Here is a 24,333-nt window from a genome sequence, read left to right as displayed (position 1 = left end):
TGCATCATACTACATTAAATGGAAATACCAAATTCAGCTACTCTTTAATCCTCATATTGTCAAATTCATAATGCATTTTGATTTGGCAGTCCTTTCCATCTATATGCACCCGAGGAATATTATGTAATAAATTTACATATATGCAGAGAAGCATCATTAAAAAATAAAAATCTATGATGACTTCAACTGAATTAGGACAAATTTGTAGCTTTAAAGTTTAAAGAGTACAAAAACTACGTGATAAAGAAAGAGGAAAAACTAATAAAATAGTCTAGCTAGAATTTAACCAATATGCATAACATTATAAGGATGCGGCTTCTCTCAAGTTGTCATTTTAATTTGAGAGAGTGTTTGGACTTAATAAATTTATTTTGGAACTGACTTTGGTAATCCAAACCATTCACTTTTTAGGACTCGTTAAGTATAATATTCATGTAAAAAATCAAGATGATTGGACATCGGTAATTATATGTTTGAATCATATTTGTTTTAAAAAAGAGACGAGAAATATAATTTAAAAATAGCCATTCATTTTTTATAATACAAATTTGATTCAAATATATAGTTATCGATATCTGATTATCTTGATTTTTTGCATTAATATTATGCTAAATGAGTCTTAAAATGTGAACGATTTAAATTACTGAAATTAGTCTCAAAATGAGCCTAACAAATCCAAATGTTTTCTCAAGTTGAGACGACCAACATAAGAGAAACTCATCCCTTGCATTTATGATGTTTGCAGCACAAAATGAGCCTAACAAATCCAAATACTTTCTCAAGTTAAGATGGCCAACATAAGAGAAATGTATCCCTTGCATTTATGATGGTTTTGCAGTACTTATTTTTTGAGGGAAACCATCTCTCTTAAAACTTATATACTAACATTACATAGCCCTTTTGATCCAACAACAATGTTACTATGTTCAAGTTGAGACAGCCAGGGATGATTTTACAGAAATTACTATTCAGGGTGATTTTTGAAAAATTATTATATATTAATGAAAAATTTATGATATTAATTATTAATATTACAATATTTATCATTTTTTTGTAAATATTTTTTACTGACACCCATTAGTGTAATTCCCCAATGATTTTATCATAATAATTGGGGGAGTGCATTTCGTATCGAATGGCACCCTTTACTATGTGTCACACACCGGCAATGCAGAACCCTTGTCAAAGATATGCAAGTGTGTGTGGCGCTAGTTAACTCTCTTCACTCACCTGCCAATAAAACTCAAAAGGTTTGCAAAGACAAGCAAACACAATATTAGTTAAGTTGATGAGCCACAAGATTGGAGACAAGCCACAAAATAGCAAGCAATAAGCTAAAATTAAAGCAAGCAACAATGGAAAATTTTTGCACAATTTAAAGGCAAAATGAACTTTTCATTGATCAAAAGTAAACATTACAATAGTTGAACAATGCACGAAAAGTGCTACAAAATGTGTCTTACCATTGGCTAGGTTGGGGTTCTTTAAGGCACAAGTGGTTTGGTTCAACATTTGGGTACCCCCTCCTTAATATATCTTGTTAAGCCTTTTCCTAGTTGGCAAGAAGAAACATCCACTATGTTTGAGGAGTCATAATGGATTTTTTAAAAAATTCTACAAAAAGAGAAAATTTACAATTCTTGGACCCAAAGCACATTTAATTCTAAAGTATTTACATAAAAATTTACAAGACAAAAATACTACATTTAACCCTCCAAAAGTTGCTTCAAAGTTGCTGCTATTGCACAGCCAAGGCAGTGGCCTGGGCTGTGGCCTGGCACTGCTACTGGGCTGTTGGCAAGGCTGCTGCAGGTGGCTGCTACTGGCTGTGGCCTTGCATGGGTTGTCCAATGACATGCCACGGGCTGTCTTGCACTATGCTTTGAGCCTTTGCTTGTACTTGCACCAACAACTTCCTAAGCATGTTTTTGGCTCTCCAAAGGGCACAAATGAGTGTGGCATCAAGGTGTCAACCCTTGGATGGGCGCATCTTGACCGTCTCTCCCACTTGAACAGTCGACGCCCTCGACCACTTTGCCCAATAAGCATCAATCTCATCTTTAAAAGCTGACAAGTCTGCCTCTCGTTCCCAGCTGATTTCTTCATCTCCAAGGCCTCTCCATTTTACCAAGTATTTCCTTTGTTTCTTCTTGGAAACCATTTTCACCCTATCGGCCAAGATAGATTCAAAAGACTTTTTTCCCGCTTTGGCGGTGATGGTTTGGCGTTTCTGCTTATTTTGGGTTGGATCTTCCTTGTCTGGATAGTAAGGCTTCAAATAACTCACATGGAAAACTAGGTGCACTTTTAGCCAAGATGGAGCATCTATCTTGTAAGCACACTTGCCAATTCTCTTCAGAATGGTTACCGGTCCCTCATACTTGCGTACTAGCCTTTTGTCTTTTCCCCTCATGAACTTGCATTGCTTAGGGTTGAGTTTGACAAGAACTTGATCCCCAACTCTAAACTCAAGTGGCCTCCTCTTTTCATCAACCCATTTCTTCATTTTACTTGTTGCTTTTTCAAGATAGGCACAAGTAATGTCATGGTTTCTCTTCCATTCCTTAGCAAATTAGTAAGCCCTAGGTGACTTTCCTTCATAAGGTCCATCCACTGTGTGGGGCAACAGTGATTGTTGTCCATTCACTATCTCAAAAGCACTCTTGCCCACGAGCTACTCTTTTGAGAGTTGAAGCATAACTGTGCTACATCAAGAAGTTGCACCCAATTTCGTTGATTAGCATTGACAAAGTGGCACAAATACTCCTCGAGCATACAGTTAAAGCGTTCGGTTTGCCCATCCGTCTCCAGATGATAGCTTGATGAAATATTAAGTTGTGACCCAAGAAGCTTGAATAACTCCGTCCAGAAGTTGCCAACGAAACGCGAGTCTCGGTCAGTAACAATACTTTTAGGCACACTCCAATATTTAACAATGTTCTTGAAGAAGAGTTGGGCAGTCTCCTCCACTGAAACATACTTTGGGGAAGCTACAAATGTGGCATACTTGGAGAATCGGTCCACAATAGTCAAGATGGTCCCGATGTCTCCCACTTTAGGCAGTTCAGTGATGACGTCAAGTGATACACTTTCCCATGGACATTTAGGCACGGGCAAAGGTTCAAGCAGACCTGCTTTATTCTTATGTTCAACCTTGTCTTGCTGGCAAGTGAGACAAGTGCAGACATATTCTTCTACATTATCACGTATCTGGGGCCAATAATATCCTTACTTCACCAAGGCCAATGTTCGCTCCCAGCCCGGATGTCCTATCCAAAGTGTATCATGGCACTCCCTAAGAAGTGTCTTTCTCAAATCACCAGCCTTAGGTACAAAGATACGGTTGCCTGTTGTCATTAGTAGTCCATCTAGCACCCAAAATTGGCAAGTCTTGCCCATTTTGACAAGGTTCATAAGATTCTCTTACATAGCGTCCTTGCCTAGATGAGCCTTGATGCTGGTTGAAATGGAAGTAAGCGAACATACTTGATAGCACACGGCAAGCTCTGCCTTCCTACTTAGTGAATGAGCAACATGGTTGGTGGCACCAACCTTATATTTTAAGGCAAAATCAAACTCTGCCAACTTCTATTGCCCTTGTGCTTGTCGTGTGCTTAGCTTGGGTTATGTTAAGAAATGGCTAACCGCCGTGTTGTCAGTCTTTACAACAAATCGTGAGCCCAAGATGTAATGCCTCCAAGTCCTCAGACAATGCACTACTGCAAGCAACACTTTCTCATGAGCTGGATATCTTTGCTTGACATCATTGAGCTTCCTACTCTCATAGGCAATTGGGTGACCATCCTACAAAAGAACACCATCCAAAGCAAAATCAGATGCATTAGTCTGTATCTCAAAAGCTTTACCTAAGTTAGGTAGAGCAAGAACAGGATCTTTTGACATAGCTTCTTTCAAGGCTTGAAAGGCTTGTTGGCACTCTTCTGCCCAAACATATGGCATGCCCTTCTTTAGCAACTCTGTCAATGGGAAATCTAGTCTTGAGTAGCCTTCAACAAACTTGCAATAATAATTAGCTAACTTAAGGAATGACCGCAACTTTGAGACATTAGAGGGTGGTAGCCATTCTTGAATAGCCTTGACCTTCTCTTGGTGCATTTTGATGCATCCATGCTCAACAATGTGCCCTAGGAACTTAATCCTCTCTTGGGCAAATGAACACTTCTCTAGCTTGACATAAAGCTTGTGCTCCCTTAACTTAGACAATGCTTTTCTGAGATGTTTCACGTGCTCTTCTAAAGTGGAGCTATAAATTACAATTTCGTCCAAGTATACTACCACGAATTAGTCTAAGTACTCTTGAAAAACTTCATTCATCATGGTGCAAAAATGTTACTGGGGCATTAGTCAAGCCAAATGGCATGCTAAGAACTCATAGGAACCATAGCGAGTAACGCATGTGGTTTTAGGGTCGTCTCCCTTGGCAATTCTTACTTGATAGTACCCTGATCGAAGGTCTAACTTTGTGAAGTACCTCGTTTTGCTTAATTGATCAAATGAATCTGCAATTAGGGGAAGGGGATACTTGTTCTTGATGGTTAGCTTGTTGAGTGCCCAATAATCCACACATAAGTGAAGACTACCATCATTCTTCTTTTGGAATAAGACAGGTGCACCAAATGGGGCCTTAGATGGCCTAATGAAGCCTGCTTCCAATAACTCTGTAAGCTGCTTCCTTAAATCATTCAACTTAGGAATAGCCATTCTATACGCTGCACAAGCTGGTGGCTTTGTCCCCGGTACCAACTCAATAGCATGATCCACACCTTGACATGGAGGCAACTCCTTAGGCAACTGTTCAGGCATAACATCTGCAAATTGCCTTAAGACCTTCTTCACTGCCGCTAGGACAGGAGTAGATTCAAGAGCTTCATTCAACTTCAATGCGGCAATCGAAGTTTGTTCACCATGCCTAACACCCTTCTTGAGTTGCATAGCTGAGACAAACCGGTCACTGTTGTTGATGGCCATAGCAGGAATAAGACATCGCTTGTCTCCCATGGCACACATACTATTAGAATAAGGCATAACTACCTTCTTTGCACTTCTCAAGAAATCCAACCTAAGGATGGCTTGGAAGTCATCTATGGGTACTGTAGTGAAATCTACTCTTCCTTTCCAAGTGCTGACCTTCAAATGAATAGATTTTACAACCTGATAGATGGGCTGCGCTATCGAGTTAACCGCCTTGATGCAGCTGCCATCCTTCTCTAAAGATAGCCCAAGTCTTTTAACTTCAGTTCCAACAACAAAGTTGTGGGTGGCCCTTGTGTCAATCAAAGCATGAAGGGGCTTCCCATTGAGTTTTACAGCCACAAACATCAGACCTTTGTTGGATGACTTGCTCTTGTTCAACTTGCCTGATGATTCCCCATTGTACATGGGTTTCTTCCCTTTGTCTTCATCTTTAGACTCCACAAGTTGTTTAGGATCCGAATGCTTGCCCACTTTGTCACTCTTGGCATTCTTCTTAGGCCTCCTTGTAGAAGCCTTTTTCTCCATGGCATTCATCATATGAAAGGCTCTCATTCTAGAGCCAGATGCCTTAGAACCCTTGCCACTTTGCCTAGACTGCACGTCTTCTTTCTCGCTATCATTGTCACTTGGTTGAGAGACATGGTCAGACACCGCTACTAAAGCATTCAAGGCACGCTTTTGTGGACATTCAGATAATTGATGTGGCCCATTGCATAAGAAACAAAAGATCAGGCCCTTTGCTTTGCTTGTGGAGAATTGTTGAGGGGCTTTTGCCTTGTCACCATGGCTCTTCTGTTGCCATTGTCCTCCACCCGAATGGGTTTTGGATGTAGAAGTGTTGGCTCCCCTACTCTTAGGTTTGCCATGGCCTTGGGACTTTTCACCTCCCCTACTCTTGCACGGGGAACCACTGTCCCGTTGTTTAGGTTCGGTGTAGTCCGTAAGGCATTCAGCTGCAGCTTGTGCATGGGCTAAATCTTGCACTCTTTTCCTTTGAAGTTCAACTCTGGCCCATGGCTTCAATCCCTCAAGAAAGAAGAAAAGCTTGTCTTTTTCTGACATGTCATTGATATCTAGTAGAAGCCTAGAGAATTGTTTCACATAATCTCTTATAGTGCCAGTGTGCTTGAGATCTGGCAAAGCACGCCGGGCATTATACTCAACATTTTTAGGGAAGAATCGGAGCTTAAGTTCATGCTTAAGTTTCTCCCAAGTCTCAATTGTGCATAAGCCGCGTTGCATCTCAACATATTTAGTCCGCCACCACAACTTGGCATCACCGGACAAATATATTGTGGCCATAGAAATCCTCGTCTCCTCAGCTTCGGCTTTCACAACTTTGAAATATTGCTCCATATCGAAGAGAAAGTTGTCTAACTCCTTGGCATCTCGGGCACCATCGTAGACACGAGGCTCAGGCACATACACACTAGGGAATTCCATGCCACCACCGGGTGCGTTGCCAAAGGCCCGGGTAAGAACACCAACCTGGCCACTAAGATCTTCAATCTTTAGCTTGAGTTTAGTGACAACAGCCTCCTAATTTTGCCCTTGAGTAAGGCCATGAGTTTGCTCAAGATCATGAACCCGTTGCTCAAGATTGGCTAATGAAGCTGCCAAGGTATCCATATTGTCCATATGCCGCTCCAAGAGCTCAATGCTCTCCCTTTACATTGGTTGACGGTTGCTAGGAGCATCCATTTAGAAAGCCAATAATAGAGAAAGCCAAATAAACCTGGCTCTGATACTAACTATCACACACTGAAAATGCGGAAGCCTTGTCAAAGATATGCAAGTGTATGTGGCGCTAGTTACCTCTCTTTACTCGCCCGCCAATAAAACTCAAAAGGTTTACAAAGGCATGAAAACACAATATTAGTTAAGTTGATGAGCCACAAGATTGGAGACAAGCCACAAAATAGCAAGCAACAAGCTAAAATTAAAGCGAGCAACAATGGAAAAACTTTGCACATTTTAAAGGTGAAATGAACTTTTCATTGATCAAAAGTAGGCATTACAATAGTTGAACTTTAAAGGCACAAGTGGTTTGGTTCAACACTTGGGTAACCCCTCCTTAATATAGCTTGTTAAGCCATTTCCTAGTTGGCAAGAGGAAACATCCACTATTTTTGAGGAGTCATAATGGATTTTTTTAAAAATTCTACAAAAAGAGAAAATTTACAATACTTGGACCCAAAACACCTTTAATAATAAAGTATTTACATAAAAATTTACAAGACAAAAATACTACATTTGACCCTCCAAAAGTTACTTCAAAGTTGCTGTTGCACAGTCAAGGCAGTGGCCTGGGTTGCAGCCTGTTGTGGCCTGGCACTGCTGCTGGGCTATTGGCAAGGCTGTTGCTGGTTACTGTTGGTTGTGGCCTTACATGGGTTGTCTAATGGCATGCCATGGGTTGTCTTGCACTATGCTTTGAGCCTTTGCTTGCACTTGCACCAACAACTTCTTAGGCATGTTTTTGACTCTCCAAAGGGCACAAATGAGTGTGGCATCAAGGTGCTAACCCTTGGATGGGTGCACCTTGAAACTATGCTAGCGGCTTCAATGCTTACCAGTGGATGTATGTGGCTTCTCACCCATCTCAAAGAAAAAAAGCTTCAGCTACGTTTAGACCATGCCCTCTCTGTTACAAGAACTTGGGCATTCAATGATGCATGCTGGATGTAGACCCCTCTAATACTTTCCCCGTTCTTACAATGTAAGTGATTAAAGGTTCTCTTTATAATATATATATTCAGTGATGTTGGATGTAGACCCCTCCAATATTTTCCTAGTTCTTGCAATGTAAGTGATTAGAGGTTCTCTAATTATATATAGTCTATATATTAAGAAAAAAAATCATGAAAACTAATATATATTCTATTTGAAATCCTACCCTTCATATTGTTTACACTCCTTAGAAGTTCCTGTTGTTACTCAAGAAGTTCTGTAGGTGTGAACAAAAAAAAAAAAAAAAAAAAAAAAATTGTTGATTAAATACAGGCGTGCTTGTGAACCTAATTCAAGGTGTAGGAATTGTTGAACATTTTTGACTTCTAACATAGAGAAATGACTATGTGTGGTTAAAAGGAACCACTACTGGTCCGAATCCTACCTCAATGAAGAGGACTTTTAACAAATTTATAGGTGCTACAGATAATTAGACTAAAATTGTGACTTGCATTGATTGGAAATGAAGTACAATTGATAATGTATGATAACTAAGTGAAGAAGCTAAAGGAACTAAGCTACGAAGCTATGATAAAGAAGCTATGAAGTAAGCTAAGATAATTAAACTATGAAGCTAAGATAATTAAGCTATCAAGCCATGTTTTGGAAGACTTTTGCTTGAGTGTTTGGTCGAGGACCCCTTCAAATGTTGCACTTGGAGCCAATTATATAGAGTTGGGGAAGTCCCAAATTCTGCTTAATTGCTAGAAGCATGGCAGCCTATCTTGGTGACATGTGTCCGTAATGCTAATCTTCATTTCCCAAGAGTAGGAACAATTTTGATCTTCAAAGGCAAAGGCCTATCCGTATCACTTTGATTTGGTCCATTGAGCTCTAACAAGCAACTATGTGTCCCTCTACACTTGAATTTGATTTTATTATGCTTGATTTGAGGGACAGATTCCTTGTTTGTTACATAGAATCCTCTTTTCTTGATTGTGTATGTTTATCCTCAAGGAACTCAATAAACCAATCTTGCCTTGCTTGAAAACTTACTCCTTGATTGTAAACCATGTTGATCCTTCGTATCTCCACAAGCTGCCACGTGTTCCTAAAAAACCCTTTGTCTTGATCTTGGGGACCAAAACGATTCCACCTTTTTAGATTTGTAGTTGACATGGAAGATCTTCAAATCTTATAAGCCTCATCATTATCAACTAATAAGGCACCGAAATATGTGATAAGCTTTAAAAATAGGAGATAAACCTCATTCACTTCCTCAATTTTACGAATGGTTAAGGCGTATCCATCAAATCCAAGCAAATCTTAATTAATTAATTAATTAATTCAATGGCTTGGTTAATCTAATTAATGAAAATGAATTAACTTCAGCCGCCATCTTTTTGGCCTTAGTCGTGGGTCCCATAAAATCTTTGACCTTTCATTTTTCATTGCCACATGGCATTAAAAATTGGAAGAATTGCCACGTGGCAATTTTTGCCAAAAAGGGTACAAATAATGCCCCCCTTCAAGTATATTGTTGGTTCTGTTAGGGAATTGAAAGGGATGTACTTGAATTTGAACCTTCTCTTTTGCCTTGATTTTAGATCCAATTTTGACTTTCCTTAGTGTAATAAGTCAAACACCTCTGCTTAGAGAAACGGGGTCTTGAAAAGTGGAGTGAGAGAGACGAATTAATGTCCATTACTGCACCTGTCATCATTACGATGGCATCTTCTCATTCTTTAGAATTGAAGACATCTGTCAGAGGCAAGACTGGCGACAGCTTTTGCAGAGACAGAAGTGACCTGGACTCAAAACACGGAGTGAATAGAGGAGCATCTTTAGGTCACCTTTCGCGAAATTCAATCTTGCCACCAAAATTTGCCGCCAATTTTCTTGAGAAGCTAGTCTATTCTATACTAGGGTTATAAATACCTCTTTTTGGCCCTTTCGTTCTTCATCTTTTCTACTTTCGTCCCCAAATTTCTCTCTTTTCTTCTTCATTTGCCCAAAATTTCCTCTCTTTTCTTTGCATGCATCCATGGCTTCGAAAAAGGCTGAGAAAGAACTTTAATTAGTTGGACCTGAGATTGATGCCCTTATAAAGGACAAAAAACCCTCAATGTATCTAGATTATTTGATCGATCCTCCTCATTCTATGGGTTCATCTTTGAAACACAAGCTAGGGCTTGGCCTAGCTTTTGCTGTTGGCTTCTCTTTCTACCTAAACAAGTAATATCCTTGTTTGGAGAAGAAACTGTCATTCGAGCACACTGGTCTTGCTAATTAGAGTCGCTACAACCTTTCTTCACCTATTAAGGTTTGGCATTCGCTCAAATCTGAGTATGTTGCTTGGCTAGACTGTGTAGCAGCTACCAAGGTCCAAGTGTGGAAGGAGACAAGAATTTATGACGCCATCATGCTAAGCCGAGGTAACATTTGGCTTAACAAAGCCCTATTTTTCTCTATCTCCCATTTTTGGTCTATCTTACCAATTATTTTCATTTAAGGACTGGTATGATGGTCTCTACCTTGTAAGATATTGCTTTTTTAACTAGTTTTCACCCCTACAGAGATAAATAACACTCTTCTTTCTTGCAAGGTCATTGCGTACGGCTACCTTTACTAACTTCTGACTTGCTTTTCTTTCTTGCTTGTTGTTCAAACAACTCCAGAGGCTTTTGATTATGAACATATCTCATTTCTGATTTTCTAGTCGAACAATTACTTATTCTGTGTTCCTTTCCAAAAGATTACGAAAGACTTCACAGAGCTGGCTAAGGCCTTCTCTTAGGGCAGAAAGCTTGCACTTGGCCCATTGGTTCTGGCTGACATCTATAGAGGCATGATGGAACTGGTTTCTTCATGTTTTGTTAATGGATTCGGACCTTTTTAGCTCATGTAGCTCTGGCTCTAAGCCTACTTTCTAGAGTTTGCTCCATCAGCTAATGGGACATCATCGAAACATAATGGATTCACGATTGCTTGTCTATTCATGTGTCGTTGTCTCAATTTCAAATGATACATGACAAACACCAAGTCATTCATTCTCTTTTGGTGAAAGTGATTCCTCTGCTTTGAATGTACTATCTCAAAAGCACTCCAATTGCACTCACACCCCGATGAACTACATGTTAAACTTAATATCCTAATTGCAAACAAAAAAAGTCCCACTAATAAGCTACATGAAAGTTTAGTTACAAATTTAAAATTGATGAAATGAAAACAAATAATAAGATACTAAGAATGATGCAAATCAACTTATAGTAAAAATAAAAAAACAAATGGAGATTTATTTTTTCTAGTTATGATTGCATTTTGTATGCCAAAGAGTCCTCTTGCACTCTTGGATGCATCAATTTGCAAATCTATCTTCACCCTCTCATTAGCATCAGGAACCATTCTTTCAAGATATTTGTACAACCCAATTTTAACCTCAGCATCAGGCTGAAAATTGGGACTGTAACGAAACTGAGGGTTCAAGAAGTATGTTGTAGCATTCAATGGTGATCGAGTTGGGATTCCCATCTTCTATCAATGATGGTCCATATAGGATCATAGCTAACACCATTGAATAAAGAGTACTAATAAAAAAAATAGAAAGTTTAGGGAAATATAGTAGTAAAGTAAATAAGTATAACTACTAAAAGTTTAGCATGAGAAAACATTATTGAAATTGCTTTGAATTTCTTCTTTTGCACAATCCATTGCCTCATAAATGAATCCCATAGCCGGATGCTCATCCAAATCCGCCAATCTAAGTACTTTAATAAGAGGTACCGCAACCTTCAAGCACATAGAAACTCCCTTCCAAAAATTACGATTATCTAAAACAATTGTTTCCCCTTTTCTGACATTGCAAATCCACTATTCCTCTACTTAGGTGATGTAAACAAAGAGAACAATACACCCTTTTGCTCATGAAGGCGCCTCAAGGTCAAGTAAGATGTGGCAAACTAAGTTACCGTGGGCCTAATAAGTTCAATACCTTTGGTGAACTCCTTCATCTAATGAATAAGATTTGTTCTTGAATAAATGTATGCCACAATTCTTTTTCCTTTTTTAATTGTAACTCGATGAAGTTGGATTTGCATCTCAAAATTCTCTAACATCAAATCTATACGATGAGCAGCACAAGGTGTCCAAAACAAGCTCTTCCTCTTATCCATTAACATTTCTTCCGTCAACTTATAATTAGAAGCATTGTCTGTCACCACTTGCAAAACATGTTCCACTCTAACCTTCTCAACAACCTCATCCAACATCTTAAAAACCTTTTCACCGGTTTTTGAAATGTTAGATGTATCCAATGGTGATAGAAAGATAGTTCCATTAGGGCTATGACAAGAAAATTACAAATTGATCTTCTCTTTCTGTTCGACCATCCATCGGACATAATTGTACACCGGTTCTTTTTCCATTGTTCCTTGAACTCATCAAGTAATTGCAATGTTTCATGCACTTCTTTTTTTTAAAAATGTCACCCTAATTTCATGGTAAGATGGTGGCACAAGGCCCTTTCCATAATCTCCAATTTTCTTAGCCATAAGTAGAAATATAGGGTTGTTGACACAATTAAAAGGAATTGCACTAGTGTAAAAAAACCCAGGCAATTGTTTGACAAACATCATCTCTCTCTTCTTTCTTAAATAATTGATTAATAGTTTCTTGATTTTGGTGCCGATACTTATTCACCACAAAGTTATCCATACGTCCATAATGTTTTTGTTTGTTTTGATGGCTAAAATGCAATAGTTCGACTTCTTCTTCGGAATCATCATCACCAATATCAAGCATCCCCCTTTTCTTATTTTAAGACTTTAATGTTTGAGTTCTTAAAAGACTCATAAATTTTTCTCTAACATCTTTCGGAACTTGGGGATGTGGTTCGACATTTTGATGAGTGCATGCCAAATGGTGTTTTAATCTATATGTTCCTCTAGAATGAGTAACATTACAGTACTTGCATTTTACCTTTTTGATTACATCATCCACTTTAATGCCATGTTCCCAACCAGGATTAGATCTGTGACCAGCAACAGTTTTATTTTCCTCCCTCTTCCTGAACCAGAGGCTAACATTGTGTGTTGCAAATTGTGAAAATTAAAAGAAATTTTTTCAGCAAAGTTTAGTGAAAAAGCAGCAAAGAAGAACAGTAGTAGCAACAAAGAAGAACCAAGAAAAATAAAGAAGAAAAAAAGAAGAAAAGAAGAGAAATAGAACAACACAATCATTTATACAAATATATATATATATATATATAATTTATAGAAACAAAAAAAAATAAGAGCAAAAAAAAAAAAAGGTGATTCAGTATATATATAATATACAAAAATAGAAAAAAAAAATGAGAGCAGTGAAGAGAAAGGAAGCAAATCAACGAAGAGAAATGAAGAAGAGCAGTGAAGAAAGAAAAAGAAGAGAAGATTTGAACAACAGAGAAGATCGAACAACAACAACAAAGAGAAAGGAAGAAGAACAACGAAGAAAAAGAAAAAGAAGAGTAGAAGCGAAGAAAAAGAAGAAGAAAGAAAAAAATGTAAAAAAAAATATAGAGATGGAAGATTCGAAGAAGAAGAAGAAGAAGCGTACCTGGTTTGTGTGCTGCAAATTCTGAAATTTGATGTTCAATTTCTCTTTCCCCAGTTTGTTATCCTAATCGCAGCTCAGAGGGTCTAAATTCTCTACCTTTTTTGCTCCCGATAAAGGATTATTTTCTTTTAAGTTGCCAAAAAAACTTTTCAAATCTGGATCTCATGGAGTTACGATCCAGATACGAACCCAACGATCCCAACAATTCTTTCATGATCCCACTACGATCCTAATTTGGGGTCGATCCATAGCATGAGTCGGATCGAATGGTGTATATTGGATCGTTGGATTGTATGATCCTATAATCCGGATTGTGATCTTGACAACCTTGGTTGCTTGGTATTGGAGGAAGTCCAGTGCGGATATTGAATTCGCTCCAAAGCACTGTAAGTTTTTATTTACTTGTACAAGTTGAGTGGTTCGCACTAGGGGTTATCTATTTCATAGTTGTTTAACAAAAAATAAAAAATAAAAAGTAGAAAATTCATTTAGGGGTTTTGAAATTTAATATAACCAACTGTTAGACACTTCACCCAATTATTGGAAACGATCAATAACACCTTCATTAGGGGTATTCACGAGTCGGTGTGGTTCAGTTTGACACTAAATTTAGAATCAACCTGTAACACCTCGAAAATATAACAATAAAACTATCTCACAATAATTACCAATTAACAATACATTTCAGAATAAGATCTCTTCACATTCATATGATCCAGTTGTACAAAAGATGGCACATGCAACTATACATTCATAAGCCCTAACCTTGGATCTATAACATGTGTCATAAGCAAAAGATATGAAATAAGAGTTATACAGAGAGATAAATGCCTTAATGGCTACAACTTTCCAAGTTAATGCTTGGTTACAACAAAAGTGAGTTTGAAACTCAATACAAGTAAAGCCTTAGGCTTGCACAAAATAAATACAACAAAAACAAAACAAGAAGCTCTTGGCTCTAAGTCCTCCAAGTTACGACCTTGGTGGAGGCATATCATCAGTATCTTAAAATGATTTTTCACATAAGGTGAGCCAAAGCCCAGTAGAGAAACTCTATAACAGTGTATGAATCTTAACAAAGCCATAAGGTGAATACGTATGCAATGCTCGTGCCAAAATATTTTATATCTCTTTCCAAAAACCATGCAATGCTAGGTTTATATCACAATTCATGAAATCATTTCCTTTACAATAGAAAACAGGGCATTGGATACAACATTGAGAATCTTTAGGACATGTCTGCAAGTAGGCTGCAAGCATTACCAATTGCCATTTTTACCAGTATTAATTGGAAGGCTCGACACCTATTCGTGCGAGTTTCTGGACTTTCACCAAGGACACACAAGCTAACATAATACCACAACTACACTCCTACCCAGATTCACGAAGGTATTCACCTATTTTTCTCGAAACAATAAACATTTTCAATGTGTTAAATATGTTACAATTCTCGATGCAAATGGATAAAAAATTGGTATTGATTCACCTAATTCTTATGCAATTCTACAACAATCATAGCTATCCTCCACCGATAGCCCAAAATAGATATCTCTAAACAGATAAATAATTTCCAATAAAGATATACTTTCCAAAATCTCAAGATGGGAGTGATAATGCATATCCAACTTCACCACCACCACCATCACCATCATCATCATCATCATCATCATCATCATTCCAATTCTAGAAAACCCACATCATTTCCATTTTCTCTAAACAAAAGTCAATGTTCACATTTTAGGGAAAAATCCCATTTTCTTTATAAACCAATTCCAAGAATGAAAATCCACCATTTTATCATAACTCAACAACATTTACAAGCCCACAATCATTTTCAAGGATCTATTTTTGATTTCAAAACCAAAACCCTAGGTTTTTAATCAAAATCCCCAAATCCCATAAAGACAAATAACTAAGTTAAAAGCCATACTAAAGTGTGGAGAAATCCCTCCCTCAAAGCTTGAAGACAAGGGAGAGAGAGAAGAAACTTCAATGGAGTTGAAAATGGACTTTGCTCCAATCAAATGGAAACTCTAGGTGAGCTATACCACTTTTCCCAAAGGACAACGGTGTAGAAATCAACGGTTTAAGGTGTATTTGAGGTTTTAGAGATGGTTTCTAGAGAGAGACAAAGAAGATCTAGGTTTTGGAATGTTTAGATAGAGAGAGAGAGAGAGGTGAGAAATGACTCAAAAAGTGTGTTTCTTGGACTGATACACATGCAGACCGCTTGAGCGCAGAAATGGTCGCTTGAGCGACCAGACACAAACGAAGACCTCGCTCGAGCGCACAATGCACCCCTCCAAGTAGTTCAGACCTATAAAAGTTTGCTTGAGCGGAAGAAGCGTTGCTCGAGCGTAGATATCAAACTCTCAGTAGTTTTGCAGACTGTAAAAGACCGCTCGAGCGAACAAGCAAAATTCTGGGCAACGACCCCTTTGAAAAATGAACTCCTAACTTGTTCAAACACAACCATAATACTCACACAACCCAATTCAACAAGGAATAAGATGAACAAGGATATGAACAACCATCAAGACAAATAATCCCGGATCTAAAAAATGAACGGGTCAGGTTTAAACCAGGATCGCTATAACCTCCCCCCTTAAGGAATTTCGTCCCCGAAATTTTAAATAAAACATTAACACCGTGTTAAAATCAATCACACCAATAATATCAAGTTGAACTCATAATGATGACCCATCCACCGGTCACTCATTCTCATAACAATCATAAACAAAGCTTCCAATACTGAATATACAACTCACTTTTCCAAAATATATACAATGTTTACATTTGATCAGCATAACAAATTTTCATTACAGGTTTCAAATATTAACAAAAAGGTTTGGATACTTCTTACAGACTTCCGCCTCACGCTCCCATGTCACTTCCTCAACACCATGGTGTCTTCACAACTACTTTACCAATGGAATTGTCTTGTCTCGTAAGACTTGGTCCCGTGTATCTAGGACTCTAACTGGTCCCTCCTCGTATGAGGCATCCTCATCTACCTATAACTCGATCCAATCCAACACATGTGACGGATCCAGCTCATACTTTCGAAGCATATAGATATGAAGCACGTCATGAATCCCGGAAAGCTGTGGTGGCAAGGCCAAACGATAAGCTATCTCCCCAATGCGTTCTAAGATCTCAAAAGGCCCAATAAATCTAAGAGACAACTTCCTACTCTTTCCAAACCTCATCAAACCCCGTCTAGGTGATATTTTTAAAAAGACATGATCTCCTACCTCAAATGATAATGGCCTCCTCACATGGTCGACATAGCTCTTCTAACGACTCTGAGTCGAAACCAACCTCTTACGGATAAGTGCAACGTTCTCCATCGTTTCCCGAACTAACTCAGGACCTAACATAGGTGCATCACCTACCTTGGCCCAACATACAGAAGATCTACATGGTCAACCATACAAGACCTCAAACGACGCCATGCCAATACTCGCCTAAAAGCTATTGTTATAGGCAAACTCTACTGAAGGCAAGTGCCTTTCTCACGACCCATTAAAGTTAAGACCACAACCTCTAAACATATCCTCTAGGATTAGAATGGTACGCTCTGATTGCCCGTCAGTCTGAGGATGACAGGAGGTGCTAAAAGTCAATCTAATGCTCAAGGCATTCTGTAGGCTCTGTCATAACCGAGCCGCGAAAAGCGGATCTCTATCCGGACCTTTTTACCTGTATTATATTGTTGCAAATGATTTCACATATTACTTTTGTGATATTTTATATATGTCAATGTCTACATATATCAATACATAAATATATATATATATAAATGTAAATTTATATGTGTTATTGTATTCATATATTATCAATGTAATGCTATATTACCATCGGATACTTTAATTTTCTAACATGTATCGCTTTAGTAATAGTTATTTTTGTTAGGAAACAAATGTGAAATTGTGTATTGTTCTCCTACCAACATATGTTCAATAAATATATACATATATGTCATATAAACAAGTGTCCACAACAAACATTTTTAATGACAAACTAAGACTTTGTGAAACACCTACAGCATGACAATAATTGTACTTCATATATATATATATATATATTTTTCACGACAATTGTATAGCAATTGTATACTAATGACTAATATTATATTTTTCATCATGCAAGATATTCGCGACACAGGAAACAAGACTCAACAACTCTTGATGTATAAAAATATATTACATATTGATATTAATGCACTCTTACACCAATAGTATGCAAATAATATGCAATAGTGGGTTCAATGAATTTGTATTATGAGATGAACTATTAAACAAAATTGTGTAATTGTCCAATTAATTTCATACCTTCAATTGTGTTACATGTATGGATTATGAAAAAATAAAGTGAGAAGTTAATATAAAAAGATTTGTGTAATACTATATATTTAAAGGACCTATTTATTATTTATTGTTTAAGATAAGATTGTGATGTCAACAATTTAATTATAAATTAATGTTTATATTTATAAATTTTTTCAACAATCTAGATATATTTATATTCATTTCTTGCTTAATTGTATTTTGGATACGGATCAATTTATCAATACAAATCTTCATACTTTGTATATCACATACCGATTTAAGAGATATGCATAATTATAATACTAACAATTGATAAAAAAATAAAAAATTACATGTCACGTGCAACGTACAACGCACGTGCCCAACCACTAGTTAAAATTAAGTGAATCAATCAATAATAAATAATTAAAACAAACAAATCTTCAACATTTAAACACTATACAAATAAAGAGTAAAATATTATTTAATAGAAGCCAATACAAATTAAATTCAACTCAAGCTTAAACATAACTAATACAAATTAAATCCATTAATATAACCAATACAAATTAAATCAATTGCGACATTCAACTCAAGTTTCTAGTGTTTCCTTCATTCACTTAATAATTCTTGTATATGAAAAATTATTACGTGCAATCAAGTCTATTGTAATAGACCATATGCGTAAATACACGTCAATATAAGTAAAATTTTTAAATACATATAAACTGGTTCAATCCTGAGTTGGTTCAATTTAGATAAGGCTTAAACCAATAACTAATTTAATCTTATTGGTTTGATGATTTGAAGACCAAGAACCAAACCAATGCACTCAACAACCAACCCAACCTAAAGAGGTGTACTTCATCTCACTGGGTTATTTAAACACCCCTATTCTCCATCATGTATGATTTTTCCATCTAAATTTTTTTTAAGGCACCCTTGAGTTGGGGCTTGAGTTGTTTGAATTGCTTCCAAAATTTTATGACTTAGACCCAAAAAAATCCATATTATTGAAAATTTTGAGAAAGTTTTTGCTATTTTGCAAAATTAAAATGTTAGAGATGAAGTGACTATTTTAGATTGTTCTCAGCCCATTTAAAAGACAAAGTTAAGAGTTGGTTTTATTCATTAAGCCCAAGATCAATTGAAACATGGCAAGAGATACGAAAATAACTTTTTGAATTTTTTTTTATCTCACATATGACTCTTTTATTTAAGCGACAAATTATAACTTTTTATCATATAAAAGGTGATCTTTTCACAATGCTGTGAGAGATTTAAATATTTGATAATATCTTGTCCATCTTATACTTACGAAACTTTGTGTCTTGTTCGTTTATTCTTTGAGGATTTAAGTTCTACAATACGCCGTTTTGTAGAGATGATGTACAATAGTGAATTTTTAGATAAAACGGATGAAGAGGCTACAAGAACATCTTTTGGACTAATAAGAATATATAAGTACGTGAAAAGGGATTTATTACTAAATTCTGTTTTTTTATAAGAGTATCAATAGTTGTAAAAAAAAAAATTAGGGTAACTACACACTACAAGAAAGAACAGCTTCGACGACTACTTTTGCCGACTAAACTAAATTTAGTCGCCAAAGGTATACCAATTAGCTACTAAAAATTTGTTTGTCGCCAATGGTAGACACATTAGCTACCAAATAATATTTGGTCGTCCAAGGTACATGCATTTGTTGTTCAAAATTGTGAAATTAAATAAATAGATTTATGAAGAAAACAAATTATATACCAAGAACATATGCTGATAATTACAACTAAATTTCAACAGAAATACACAAAAAATAATAAAGGGTAAAGAGATAAAACCGAAGCCTACACGGAAGCAGTTTCCTTAAAACAGATTTCGCCGCCTCACGGGTCGAGTGCTTGAGGAAACTCGGCGTCTGTCTCCCAGGATACGACGGTCAAAACCAGCTACGGCAGAAGCACTATCTGTCTAGCTTAGCGAACAAAACAATGGCAGCACTCTCTCACAATAGGAACTATCAAGCAAACTGACTTGTAAAATGGAAGCAAAAATTTCTATCTTGAAACTTGACAGGAGGGTCTCAATTTATACATGTATAGGGGAGAGAGGAAAAGCCTCCAGCCTTTAAGGCTAGTCATTAAAACACCAAGCATCCATAGCCCCTTTCCACAAAATGAAAATTATGGATGCCCAAAGGATTCACACCCTTTAGCCAAGAAAAAAGATTTAAATACTCTTTAAAATCCTATTCATGAATCTAACATCATAAAGCAATTTCTTGGCAATTTCTTATTCAAAACCCAATGGTTTTTGGCTCACTTGGACCCAACACAAAAAATGGTTAGGACCCACTTTAATATTAAATTAAAGTCACCACACTTTAATATTAAATTAAAGTCCCCAAAAATCATTTTTTCCAACAGCATTAGCTACTAAACCTTTTTGGTCGGTAAAAGTCTACTATTTTGCTACTAAAAACATGTGTTGTTGGAATTGAGTGTCTTTTGGCGACTAATTATGTGTTAGTCGTTAAAATGTGACATTTTGGGCGACTAAATATGATTTTGGTCGCTAATTGCACAGTATTTACAAATTGTAAATTTGTTTTATTGGTATTCATTTATTTTTTGGCTACTACTTGTGTATTAGTCGCGCAAAACAAGGGTTTAGGTGACTATCTCAATTTTGGTCGCTAAATCTGAAAGGTTTACCGACTGTAATTTAGTAGCCAAAACGTGGCACGAAATTATGGAGGGAATATTTAATTTTTTATAAATATATTAGCGACTAAAATAAAATTTGGTCGGGAATAAATATTTTTTTGTTTTATTTTTATTGCAATAGAACTCCATTTCCCTCCCTCTCGCACTCCTGCCTCTGTCACTGCTCTGTCTCCATCGCCATCACCGCAAGGCTTGTGGATCATTACTTTGTCTCCCTCCTAGGTATGTCTTCTATTTCGCCTCTCTCTCTCTTTCTCTCTCTCTCTCTGTATCTCCCTCTCGATTTCTGTCTCATTCTCTGTATGGCCTCTCGGTTTCCCTCTTTTTCTCTCTCGCTGTTTACACACATACATGCATATATATACATGCATATATACACACATATAAATCATATATACACAACCTTGATCCCACATATAATCGATTATACACTATTTCCCTCTTCTCTATAACTTTGTCTCCATCGCCATCACCATCATCGCAAGGGTTGCGGGATCATTGGGAAGTCTCCCTCCCAGGTATGTCCTCTATTCCGCATGTGTCTCTCCCTCTCTCTGAGATACGTATCTCCCTCTCGATTTATCTGTCTCATTCTCTCTTTTTCTGTCCCTGTTTACACACACACACACACACACATACATATATATATATATATATATACACACAGAAATCATATAGGAAATGCTGAAAATTAGGGCATTGTTAATGAAGTTTAAAATTAGGGCAATTCTTGGGCTAGGATGTTATTGAATTTAGAACTGAGATGTTTAATGATGTATAATGGGTTTTTATTGTAGGACTTGCCATATCTATTTGAGTGTCAATCCTTACAATTTGAGGCTGCCAACAACTATAATACTCTGCCATTTAAAGCCTCAAGTTTCATAATTTGTTAAATTCATTGAATTTTTCTACTTTTAATTTGTCAAATTCCCATCATTTACCATTGAGATGTTAATTTGTTTTTCATATATTAATTGAAGTATGGTAACTGATGGGTTTGCTTGTAACTGATGTGGATGTGGATATGGATGTGGACGTGTATGTGGCTAGGGTTGTGGTAGAGGAGATTGAGTATATCTATATTGCAATTTTAGCTTCTGTATTTGGATGTTGTTTAATTCAATTTTAGCTACATGGGTAAAATCTTGTGTTGATTATGATGTGGCTCAATCTTATAGTCCATTGGCCTCTGTTGATCATAAAACATTATCGAAAATTCTAGTATAATGTGAGTATATTTATTAAATTAGCTAACGAAATGCTATTTCATTTTTGGTAGGAAACATTTTATTGTTCAAACCAGCTTGTCAGTTCCAGTTCCAGCATCAATAATTCCATCAGCAACTGCAGAGAACTCTTCACAACTGCAGGTAACTTTTTCCTCTCTCTCTCTCTCTCTCTCTCTCTCTCTCTCTCTCTCTCTTTCTCTGGAAATTGTTTTCAATCTCTCATTTACTCAAATTTTATTCTTTGAGTAGCAACGAAAGGACATCAATGAACTTCTTGCAACATAACTATGACTAGACTGTATTCAGCATAAGTCGGATAGGAACCTTTGTTGATTTGATCATCTCCATCATAGAACGAGTAGCAATAATTGACAGTATATTAAGTTCTCAGTAGATGATAATTATTTGTGAGAGTATTACTTCTTAGTTTGATTATGAATGTTGAATTAAATATAAACTATAAAGACCATAAGGTATTGAAAAGAAGAATAATAACATTCAATTTTATACGTATTTCGACAAAACATTTGCTGCTTTAAGTTTTGGATTACTTTCTTTTTTTGTTTCACTTGGTTGAGAAAACACCATGCTTTGAACATTTTGCTTATTTGAAATGGGAAACCATGTCTGTGTTGTTACCTTGTGTTTAACAAATTGAATTGAGCTTCCATGTGACAATTTCTTTCCTACTTATTGACAAGAAACACGTCTGTTTATCTGGTCAGCTTTAAATAAGCATGACACAAACATATCGAGCATGTGATGGTGTTATATATGCTGATACACACACTTATCTTTTATTATGTATTAAAGGATGTATATGTGTATATGTAAAGCACAGATTGAATTATATTTGTTTCTTTATTCATTCAATAGTTTTGCTGGAATACTTATCTATGTATTGATTGTGAATGCTCAAATTAAGTTAGTTGTTTATATGCTCTTTATGTATTCTAATTATATGACAAGATCATCAAAGCCCCGACGTTGCCTATTGTATTCCAATATTGGCAATAGACAATTTTTGAGTTCTTTTTTTCTTTTTCTTTTTTCTCAGTGTTGGCCATGGATGGATATATATATATATATATATATATATATATATATATATATATATTGGTACTTATGAGAACTTCATACATATGTTCACTTAGGTGTTAGGGAAAGACATGCCCCTCATGGTACAAATCGTTTCATTTGGTCCCACCTTAAAAGAGATTTATGTGACAAACCAAATAGTGAATGAAAAAACAAGATAATCTATCTTAACTTGAAACGCGTGTTCTCATTTTTGAAAAGTTCAATCTGTGCTTGAGTTGTAGGTGAAAAAAAATGGACAACAGTTAGATGACAATAAATAATAGGTTGACCAGTAAAGAGTATCAACAAGGGGTGAAGGCATTCCTTGATTTTGCTATGGCAAATTTAGGCATAGAGGATGAAATTAGGTGTCCGTGTGTCGATTGCATTAATGGCACAAAATATAGCAGACAAGTTGTGTGGATGCACTTGATCCGAAGATGAATGGCATCTTCGTATATAACTTGGGTGCACCACGGGAACATGTTCCCGTGTCTCATCCTAGTGTATCAAATGACCAATGTGGAGGTAGTGGCGAATGTATGACAGATATCGATGATCCGCTCATGGGTGAATTGCCTATTATGTTGGAAGAAATTTACGTGAGTGGTCTTATGGATGATCATACTAACGAGGAACCTAATGGTTTGGAGAGGGATGATTTTCATAAGTTTGTTAGGTTATTCGAAGATGCACAACGCAAAGTTTACCCGACATATGACAAGTTCTCTGTGTTATCATTCGTCATTAAGATGCTTCATGTGAAGGTGTACAATAAATGGAGCAACAAGTCATTCAATATAGTTATGCAGGTATTCAAGGACATTCTACCAGAATGTGATCAAACTGTTCCATGGACACTCTATGATGCTAAGAAGTTCTTACGTGACTTGGGTTTGGGATATGAAACAATTCATTCGTGCAAGAATGATTGTGCACTATTTTAGAAGACGAGTGCAAATTTAGAGAATTGCCCTACATGTGACGCGCATAGATACAAGTTGAACGATGATGGTGGTAAAAATATTCCACACAAGGTATTGCGGTACTTTCCTTTGACACCGAGATTGAAAAGACTGTATATGTCCAAAAAAACAGCCGCAGACATGAGATGGCACAATGAGAAGCGTGTGGATGATGACATATTAAGGCATCTGGCTGATGGTGAAGCATGGAAGGGCTTTGATAAGCAACATCCGACATTTTCTAATGACTCTCGAAATGTAAGGCTAGGGCTGGCAACTGATGGTTTCAATCCATTTGGAAATATGAGCACATCATATAGCATGTGGCCCATAATCATAATGCCTTACAATCTCCCACCGTGGAAGTGTATGAAAGAGCCATTTTGCATGATGTCATTGCTTATTCCCAGACGTTCGGCACCTAGAAGAGACATTGATGTTTACGTGCAACCATTAATAGAAGAATTGAAGAATTTGTGGGAGCATGGTGTGCAAACATATGATGCATCGAATGGGAAATTTTTAGAATGCATGTGGTGGTAATGTGGACCATAAATGACTTCCCTGCGTATGGGAACATGTCAGGATGGAGTACAAAGGGTTACTTGGCTTGCCCTAATTGTAACAATAATGCATCATCCCAGGGTTTACGAAGTAAAATAGGGTAAATTGATTCTTGCCTGAGAACCACACTTGGCGAACAAGTAAGCTCTTTAATGGTCAAACAGAGCATAGGTCCAAACCTTTGGATTTATCGGGGGAA

General features: G+C 36.8%; 2 protein-coding genes across 2 annotated transcripts; both read right to left on the bottom strand.

The window, feature by feature from the left end:
- Positions 1-1,969: 1,969 nt before the first annotated feature.
- LOC145791571 (uncharacterized) lies at positions 1,970-2,506 on the bottom strand. Its single transcript, XM_082871936.1, has one exon. It carries the CDS (start codon positions 2,504-2,506, stop codon positions 1,970-1,972), a length of 537 nt encoding a protein of 178 aa, XP_082728062.1.
- A 140-nt stretch (positions 2,507-2,646) lies between these two features.
- On the bottom strand, positions 2,647-11,196 carry LOC145791570 (uncharacterized). The gene is made up of 4 exons (XM_082871935.1): positions 11,047-11,196; positions 4,453-6,534; positions 3,721-3,804; positions 2,647-3,210 (listed from the first exon to the last, which is right to left on the bottom strand). Exons 1-4 carry the CDS (start codon positions 11,194-11,196, stop codon positions 2,647-2,649), a joined length of 2,880 nt encoding a protein of 959 aa, XP_082728061.1.
- Between the last annotated feature and the right edge of the window lie 13,137 nt (positions 11,197-24,333).

Source organism: Camellia sinensis, chromosome 5, assembly GCF_055761805.1.
Source record: "Camellia sinensis isolate YWXY chromosome 5, ASM5576180v1, whole genome shotgun sequence".
Lineage (NCBI taxonomy): Eukaryota > Viridiplantae > Streptophyta > Magnoliopsida > Ericales > Theaceae > Camellia > Camellia sinensis.
This window is presented reverse-complemented; position numbering and strand designations above follow the sequence as displayed.